Source organism: Triticum urartu, chromosome 5A (assembly GCF_056163025.1).
Source record: "Triticum urartu cultivar PI428250 chromosome 5A, HENAU_Tu73, whole genome shotgun sequence".
Lineage (NCBI taxonomy): Eukaryota > Viridiplantae > Streptophyta > Magnoliopsida > Poales > Poaceae > Triticum > Triticum urartu.
This window is the reverse complement of record NC_141877.1, coordinates 260,574,988-260,584,900: the sequence shown is the minus strand read 5'-3', so window position 1 is coordinate 260,584,900 and position 9,913 is coordinate 260,574,988. Positions and strand designations below refer to the sequence as shown.

Genomic DNA, 9,913 nt, shown 5'->3' with positions numbered 1-9,913 from the left:
CATCCGTGAGGGAGATGGCATTGAATCAAACTTCTCTTTGTTGTACGAGTTGACGCGACACATCAAAGCATTGCACTCGATATATTTCAATAATTTGCGTTTATCGATGCATTAATTACAATGCATGCATGCATGCATGCCGTGACTTTCCTTTTGATACTTGCATGTGTTGATTTAATGCACCTTGAAGTAGTATGAATCTGTGATGGTAAAGCTTTGTAATGCCCCGGCCCTAAAGCGAGAGATTGTTGTGCACGAGAAGGGTGAGATCATGCCGACGAAACAGGACCCGACGATGGAGCTCTCTATGGTCTCGATGGACCTCACCTTGCTCCACTACCCCTTGTGCCTCCGCCCCTTGAAGCCTCCAGTGTATGAGGTTCGAATACACCTCGTCCGTTCGGCTAATCGAGCAAGGTGCAGGTTTCTTTATTGATGTGCTGTTCGATTGATTTGTGTGGTGCAAGGGAGGGCACCTGGCCTGCGCGGACTGCCGCATCGAGCGCCCCGGAAACCAGCGGCAGTGCCAGAAGTGCGACCGTGGCGGTGGCTTCGACATGCGGAACACGGCGGTAGACGCCGTCCTCTCCTCGATGATGGTGGAGTGCCCGCACGAAGGTTGTGGGCTCTACGTCACTTACCACAAGCTCGCCGATCACCAGAGCGTGTGTCCGCTCGTACCCTGCAAATGCCCCGTGCCCGTCTGCGGCTATGAAGGCCCGTCGCTGGCGCTCTCCCACCACATCAACACCATGCATCCCATGCCTGTGCGTAGGATCCAGTATGGCAAGGTGCTCCAGCTGCAAGTGCCACTGTTGGAGCCACGGCTCTTGCTGTTCGCGGAGGAGGACGACCGCGCATTTTTCTTGGTCGGCGGCGTGCTCAACATCAGCGCGCCTATCGTCGTGTCTGTCATCTGCATCAGAGCAGGGGCATCCCCACTGCCGCATTGCGTGGCCAAGTTGTGGGCGAACGGCCCACCAGGGGAGCCCAATGGCAAGACCGACGCTGTCAAGGTGGAAATGGAGGTGACAAGCAGCAAGGATCCCAACGACGTCGTCGTGCATGAGCTGACCTTCTTCACAGTTCTGTCCAAGCTGTTGGCCGAGGCTAGGTTGTCGAGGACGGTGTCCCTCCACATTCAGATTGACAAGCTCACCTCCTAAATGATTCTAAAGTGCCTTCTATTTATCTTAGTAATATGCTAATATAGGGGTTAGCTCGGTCTACTTTAGCTTAAGAGATGGTGGGTTTTGGTGGCGATGCAACAATTACTTCGACATCAGATTAGCAGTTAAAGTAATTTCAATAGTCGAATGGATATTTGTGTCTGTTGGATATAAAGATCCTTTGGGTAAGAAGTATAACAGCTTATATGCTTGTTTGTTCAAGAAGTGTTGAATACTTGTGTGAGTTGACGCGACACATCAAAGTAGTACTACTACTAGTAGTACTCCCTCCGATCCTAATTTCTCTGCACATAAGTTGAGGCACAGATACCAAAGAGGGCCTGGTTCTGTCTATACTTGGACAACTCACCCGATTGCGCACCAGGCAGACGAAGCTCATGTCGTGTTGGTGCCGTGTGCGGCCCGCACATTAACCAAAACCTCGCGCCTCCAGGTTAGCCTCTGTGTTTTAAACTTCTCAATCTCAAGGCCAAGGAGCAACATGAAACATATGATAGAGCCAATCGGATGGTTGAGAACACTACAATTTGTAGCTACAGATGCGTGTGTGAGAGAGGACGAGTGTGTGCGTGCACCTCTTCTCTTCCTGCATAACGTACTAAACTCAGAGTACAAGTGTATGTGGGTGGCATCGACCTAGGGAGCTAGAGATGGTGTGTGCAAGAAGTCCTGAGAGATGGGTGTAATGCATCTGAAAAAAAGAGTAGTCTATAGCTCGCCACGAGGCTATTCCTGACGCCCCAATAACCGTAAGATATGTATCCGACGGTGCCAGTTATTGCACGTACACAGCAGTAAAAAAAGAAGTACCATGGCATATGCTACACCATGGCCGAGGACACGTGCCCACATTACGCCATACAGGAATAGTGCCGCACTTCGAAACTAGAACCGTCAATAAATTTTGAGCTTGCGTCTCGTCACATTCCAAATTACTACTACCACGCTATATTTAATTGCAAACCTGTTCACACCGATCACAACCTAAATGGTTTCCCACTTAGGAGCGTATTAGTACTCGGTTATAAATACTACTATGCCAAGATGACTGCACATTCCTCCTCAACTCCTCATCCACAAAAACAAACAAGCCATTCAGCATCCTTCCTTTGCGTCTTCCATGGCCAGCGTGAGTTCTGGGTCAAGAGATTATGTAGCGACCCGACCCGAACGGATCAAGTCTCTGTGCTTAAGTGTCATCCCTGGATCGGTATGCTGACACACACAGTACTCGAGGATTTATAACAGAGGTAAATCACATGTATAAAGTAACGTAAATACTATTACCTCAATCCAAGATAGCGGAAGTAACAAGGTTGTGGATTCCCATCAACACCAACGGCAAAGTTGAGTGTGGAAATCGTAACACTAACGTATCACTTACTCGTCATAAGAGGTCCTGCAACATGAGACGTTGCAGCCACAAAGGGTCAGTACATTGAACGTACTGGCAAATTCACACCATAGAGAATGATGAATAAAGGCTATCACTACATGCATATCTGGCTGGTGGAAAAGCTCTATGGTTATACTTTTTGCGAAAAGCCAGGTTTTCCCTACTGCAAAAGGAATAAATTTTATTTAACTATCATGGTGGTTGTTAAACATTGAGAATGGTTGACAGCATTCTCAATCCCAATTAAATAACATCATTAAACCCAACAATAATTAAATTAAAGTAACATGATGAGATTCACATGATAATCCAAGTACTAGATACTCAAGACGTCCATAACCGGGGACACGGCTAATCATGATTAGTTTATACACTCTGCAAAGGTTTGCACACTTTTCCCCACAAGACTCGATTTCCTCCGTTGGATTTATCGCACTGCATGGTGTTTGAGAAACGGATGACCGAGACACAGTCTTTCAGAAGCGTTTGCACCTTACGATGGGTAGACCGTTCCACCTACATCCCCTACATCTGCTAGTCTACCACTGTAAGAGTTCACACGACTTAATCAACTATGCTAGAGCCCATAATAGCTTGTGGCTGCACACGGAAGTTTCTAGTATGAATAATCTCATGATCCCTTTGAGCCTGGGTGGCGGTCCATAAAAAACAGGCAATCCTGGAATACCCAGGTGCCTCAATCCACCCAGATGTGTGTTTAAGTTGCCACCTTAAATAAACCATTAAATTATCAATCTCACATCTGTCATGGATTTCACTCACCCAATCCACGTCTACTAGCATAGCATGGCAATATAAGCATAACGTAATAGTAACTCCCAAGGTTTGAACGCAGGGCGATAGGTTCCTACCTCATCAACTACTTCCCAATATCCACATGTTATCAATCCTACTCATGCAATGTTTGAGGGTGAAACTAATGCATAAAAACTGGGTATGAAAGGGATATGATCAAAGTGTGAACTTGCCTGCAATGTTGATGAAGATGATTTGCACTCAAAACTCTTGATAGATCTACTCATCACACTCCGGTCAATCTATCGTAGGCAAGCAATAGTAACCACACATAAGCAATCACTCAGAGGATCCGAAAGATCGAAGAAGACGATTCGAAAAAACATCAAAACCAAGCAAATAACTCTTGCAACATAAAACAATTTCTAATAGTACCACAATTATGTGAATTTGGCCTTATCAGAAAGTTTAGGTCAAGAGCTTCGTTTGGCAAAAAGAATCAACTAAATCAGAGTTATAAAACTCAACTTATGATTAAACGAAGTTTGAATACAAATCTGTTTGAATTCAAATTTTAAAACTTTCAAAAACATGTTCAAGTTGTTTTATTGGATAGAGGGGATCATAAAGAAGAAGTGGGCGTTGGTTTCTTTGGATTTGGACAAACGAGTAAAAAGATGTGGTCGCTTGAAACCCAGGGGCTAAACTGTAAAAGAACTACTACAAATAGGTCCCTGGACAGAAAATAAAAAGAAAGAAAAAAACTATCGAGTGAATGCTCGCCACAGAGACCTAACGAACAAAAGCATTCACTAACAGAGCTAACCTAGTGAACATCCACTAAATAACTAGGTTAATAAAAACAAAATCGGGTTTAACAAAAAAAACGAAACTGAAAAAAATTAAACCAGATCGGACCGGCGGCGCTAGCAGGCGGCGGCGCAGGCAAGCAGCGGCGCGGGCGGCGAAGCAAGGCGGCGGCGGCGGCGCGGATCGGTCACAGGATCTGCGGCGGCGGCGCAACGCGAGGAGAGAAAGAGAGAGGGTGGCGGCTTTATAGGAGGTCAGGGAGACGCGAGGTGTGGAGGAATGTGCAGTGTCCATGGGCTGCACAAAAGAGAGAATGCACACGCAAAGGTGGCGGGGCGCGGTGTCCTTGGAGGACACGACGGCGGTGGCAGGCAGGAGGCGGAGACCTGCTGGAGCTCGGGGACGCGCGGCGTTGGGCTGGGCTGCGGCCTGGCCCGGTTGGCTGGGTCGGCCCTGTCAGAAAGTTTTTTTCCAGACAGATAAAAAAAGCAAAATAAATAAAAAAAGATATATTATATAGGCATATAATATATCAAAATTTTCAGAAAAAGATTTTCTATGACATGAACATTTTTCTAGCATTAAATAAAATACACACAAATTCTAATAATTCCAATAGTGCTCCTGCTCTATTAAGATCCAACAAAAAACATTTAAAAAACCAAAATGAAATCAAATTTATTTCTCTCCAATTTTCTGATGTAGGGAATCATGTTACCCTATTTTCCATATATTTTAATTCTGGAGAAAAATAATTTGAATAAAACTCGAATAACTCCAATTTGAAAATAATTTCTAAAAGGACTTTAAATTTGATCCTTTTAACTCCCAACTCATATTTCATATAATTTGAAGAAGTCATTTTATCTTCTCTCATGAAAATCATTGAGTTGCTTGAAGTTTCTAAATTTGAAATATTTTCAAGTGATATCCAAATATTTTCAACACCCCTTGTCATTTAAATAAATGGAAGAAGTCATGTCATCTTCTCTCCAGGGTTTTGTGATGAAAAGAATTTGAATTCACGGAGATCATAAAATGCAAAAATGAAAGTTTGGGAAAGTCCTTTTATTCCCTCTCATTTAACTTTCAAAAAGTTTTGAATGCACTCACTTTCAGTCAATCAATCACACAACAACAAGCAAACAATCAAATCTATCTATTTATTATAACACTCCAAAATTTAGAATTTTGGGATGTTACAGATTACCACCAGGGAGAGGCGAGCATGGAAGCGGAAGCACGAGAAATGTCCCGCCTCGCCGCGAAAGCAGCCAACATGTCCCGCCGCGCGGAAGTAGCAGCACAGAGGTCCCGTGGGGCCGCCGAAGCAGCACGGAGGTCCCGCCGTGCCGGTGATGCAGCAGACTGGTCCGGCCGCACCATGAATGCAGCAGAGATGTCCCGTCGCGCCGCGGCACCCTAGGAAAATGTCTCGCAGGCAGGCAATGACTCTTACAGGCGCATGCATGCAATCGTCCATAGCCAGATGGATCAGATCTCTGGCTATGCGAGGTTGCAGGACGACATGAAAGCCTCATTTGAACAGGCTACCGGCGTCATCTGGCAACTAAGGGAGGGAAATGAGAGGCTCTGGGCCAAGCGCGACCTGCTGAGGGCGAAGATCGTCCAAAGTGTAGAGAAGCACAAGGAGACCAGTGCCTTGTTGAAGAGGACCGGTGTCATCGTCAAGAAACTTATGGACGAGAATGGCATGCTCTGCATCGAGTGCCAAAGGCTGGTGGAGGAATCTGTGGATGCTCTCAAGCAGCGTCTTGAGGACACGACAGAGCTCATCGCCGCTCGCCGCGGAGCCTAGTTCCCACAGCCTGTAGCAACGCATCAAGAAAGTAGAGATCAGCGAGCCAGATCGTTGTCTTCCTTCTTCTTCCTTGTGTATTTCGGGCGTCGCCGCATGTGGCTTTTTTTATTATCTTCCTAATTATGTAAGACAATTATTATCCACTGTCGCCGTCCTTATATATTCATCAGTCTTGCTATAAGTCGCAATAGATGCTATATAGGTCCATCAGATCTTGCATCAAGATCCGTGCAAAATTTTCTTTTCAGATTTTCTTTTTTCTCTCTTAAATCTCAGTCGAGTGAGACATAGCCACGCCATTAAACAGAGGCTCGGGCGCCATTAATGGAGACCTTGGGAGAGAGATGGGCGGCAGATGGAGGTCAAAGGGCTCTCCTCCCGATAAGCATGCGCGGGGGTCTGATGACACGCCTCCCATACTCAAATAGCTACCTTGCACGGCGCCTCCTAGCTAATAAAAAACGGGACGCGTGGCGGCATGTAAATGGTAAGTAGAACACCCATGGTTTCAATAATACTTGTGTTTCCGATTGTAATGTGACAACACTTATTTCAAAATGACTTTGTAAATTGTTAATGTGTGCGCCTTCGCAAATCGGACAGCAAAATTACCACAGCATGTTGGTGCCATGTCATGACACCAAGCCAAATTTCATGATTTTCATGCATGTTTTGGATTTACAGGAATTAAATAACCAAGTTTCTCAATGTTTCCAGCCGAGCCACGACGCCCAGATGTTTGAATTTCATTCCCATTTCTTACATGGTGCCTAGAAATTTACCCGAGGACACACATGTGATTTTTCAACCAACTTTGGTGCACTAGAGCATGTGCTTCTATTTCAAATTTGAATTATGCACACAAAGGTGGCAGATTCCCTCTAAGAACCACGAGCCTTCTTGAGAGAAGCTCCGGTTTGCAAGAAGCTTATACCAAAACTTGTTCCTATTCGGCCAAATTTTTTACCACGGCATGGTAGTACCATGACATGACACCATGCAAAGTTTCATGATTTTCAGGCGTGTTTTGGATTTACAAGAATTTTAAAAGCAAGTTTCTCAATGTTCTCGGTCGAGCCATGATGCCCAGATGTTTGAATTTCATTCCCATTTCTTGCATGGGACCAAAGAAATTCACCCGAGGACACACATGTGATTTTTCAACCAACTTTGGTGCACGGGAGCATGTGCTTGTAGTTCAAATTTTAATTATGCACACAAAGGTGACACGTTCCCTCTAAGAACCACGAGCCTTCTTGAGAGAAGCTCCGGTTTGCAAGAAGCTTATACCAAAACTTGTTCCTATTCGCCCAAAAATTTTACCACGGCATGGTAGTACCATGACATGACACCATGCTTAGTTTCGTGATTTTCAGGCGTGTTTTGGATTTACAAGAATTTTAAAACCAAGTTTCTCAATGTTCTCGGCCGAGCCACGATGCCTAGATGTTTAAATTTCATTCCCATTTCTTGCATGGGACCAAGAAATTCTCCCGAGGACACACATGTGAATTTTCAACCAACTTTGGTGCATGGGAGCATGTGCTTGTAGTTCAAATTTGAATTATGCACATTAAATGACCAGAAACTCAATTAATGTATAAAAAAGGCCAAACGAACCCGGACTCATTCCAAAATTTAACAGGGCACTCATGTAGTTCTATGTTGCCTCTGTAAAGAAACTCAAGGGGACGGCGTATATCGTTTCGCACTCAAAGGTGACACGTTCCCTCTTAGAACCACGAGCCTTCTTGAGAGAAGCTCGGGTTTGCAAGAAGTTTATACCAAAACTTGTTCCAATTAGGCCCAATTTTTTACCACAGCATGTTAGTGCCATTACATGACACCATACCAAGTTTCATGATTTCCAGACGAGTTTTGGATTTACAGGAATTTAAAAACCAAGTTTCTCGATGTTCTCGGCCAAGTCACGACGCCAAGATGTTTGAATTTCATTCTCATTTCTTGCATGGGACCTACAAATTCACCCAAGGACATACATGTGATTTTTCAACCAACTTTGGTGCACCGGAGCATGTGCTTGCAGTTCAAATTTGAATTATGCACATTAAATGTCTAGAAACTCAATTTATGTATAAAAAAGGCCAAACGAACCAGGAATAATTCCAAAATTTAGTAGGGCACTCATATAGTTCTATGTTGCCTCTGCAAAGAAAATCAGGGGGGAGGTAGTGTATATCGTTTCGCACACAAAGGTGACACGTTCCCTCTCGGAACCACGAGGCTTGTTGAGAGAATCTCCGGTTTTGCAAGAAGCTTATACCAAAACTTGTCCCAATTCAGCCAAAAATTATACATATGAAAACAGGGTTTAGATTATCCCGAACATCTCGCTACCTAGGCCAACGTACTCTGATTTGAATTCAACATAAAATGGATACACATATTTGAATTGGAGATCGTATGGTACATGTAGTTCATAGTGAAATATGATTACTCCTATATGCATGTTTTTTGTTATCAATATAATATTTAAATGATGGTATAACTTGACAACAATCGTATTCAAATAAGGAAAATTGATTCAAATTTAGTCCATATGGTACACGACAATATATATGTTCATAGGGTGGAGTAAAATGTTCATACATGATGGAAGATCAAAATGTAGGACTACATCCATTATAAACCGCAAGGTCACCTAACGATATATTCGAATTCAACATAATGTGGATTCAAACATTGAAATTCGAGATCCTGGCATTTGTAATCATATAAAAAGGGACATGACTCTTTACTTTGGTGGGAATTGATTTGTTTTTTGTTGTTGTTGAGGGAAGTGCGAATCGATTTGGTACTGTACAGGGTAATCTTGTTCTCCCAATTTTTTTTACATTTTTATTGTAGTTTTTTCAATGGCATTTACAGCAATATAGTAAAAGGGGACATGACTCTCTTGTGTCTTGTATGAATTTTTTTGTACACGTTAAGTTTGTTCTGTCGAACATGGAATACGCGCCTTGTTATCCCGAAATTTTCAAGCTCGAGTATCTTTTGCCTCATCTGCTTTGAAACTCCCGCCTCTTCAACCCGTGCTGCGCCTTGTTATCCCGAAATTTTGACGCACGCGAAAACTCCCTCCTCATCTGAAATCGGTCCCGCAGCCCAGACACGCGAAATCCCCCTTCTACCCCTCAGCAGGAAATGCCGGCTCGACGTCGCGTGGTCAAAACCAGTGGGGGTACGCTGGTAACTTACCCTACATTTCGGACCAGCGCGTCCCTAAGCCATGGCTCCTCCTACCTTCTCCTTTGTCCCCCCATTCGTACACTGAGGCCGCCAAAACCTGTGAGACACCACGCTCCTCTGTCGGCCTCCCGACCGCCGCCCAACCGGAGACTCTTCCCCGACGATGTCGTCCACCGCAACACCTCGCCGTCCCTCATCCACCGCGCCAGATGAGGATCCGTCGTCGATCTCATCGTCCCGCCGGATCAACCGCCCTGTCCTCCACCTCCAAGGAGCTGCCCCGATGTTCGCCTCATCTATCGCGCCACCTCCATCCCCACAGCACCATCTTGACCTACCCCACCGGAACCGCGGCACCCTCACCAATTCCTCTGATGAAGCCGAGGCCAACTCGGCACCACCAAGGAGGTTCTGCAGTCACCACTGCATTTTATCTTTTATTCGATCTCACGGGGCTGTCGGTGCTCGATACTGAGCAGCCATGGCGGGTCTCCATCGACGGCACCGTCGCCGGCCACTTCATCCATGGCGTCTCTCCCCCATGGCGTTGCTTCCTCGGTGGTGACTTCCACATCGGCACTAGCTGCAGCTGCTCCGGCTATCGCTAGCGCTGCTGCTGCTACTCTGGCTTGCGCTCGCACTGCGGCTCTGTTCTTGCTGTCGGTCGCGCTGCTGCACTACTCTTGCTTTCGTTCGTGCTGCTACTCTGCTATTGCCGTCAGTTGCGCT

The 9,913-nt window shown here is 45.2% G+C and overlaps 1 protein-coding gene across 1 annotated transcript; it reads left to right on the top strand.

Annotated features, from left to right (window-relative positions):
* Positions 1–205: 205 nt before the first annotated feature.
* LOC147970985 (putative E3 ubiquitin-protein ligase SINA-like 6) lies at positions 206–1,166 on the top strand. The gene is made up of 2 exons (XM_087523765.1): positions 206–378; positions 461–1,166. Exons 1-2 carry the CDS (start codon positions 206–208, stop codon positions 1,164–1,166), a joined length of 879 nt encoding a protein of 292 aa, XP_087379891.1.
* The last annotated feature ends 8,747 nt before the right edge of the window (positions 1,167–9,913 follow it).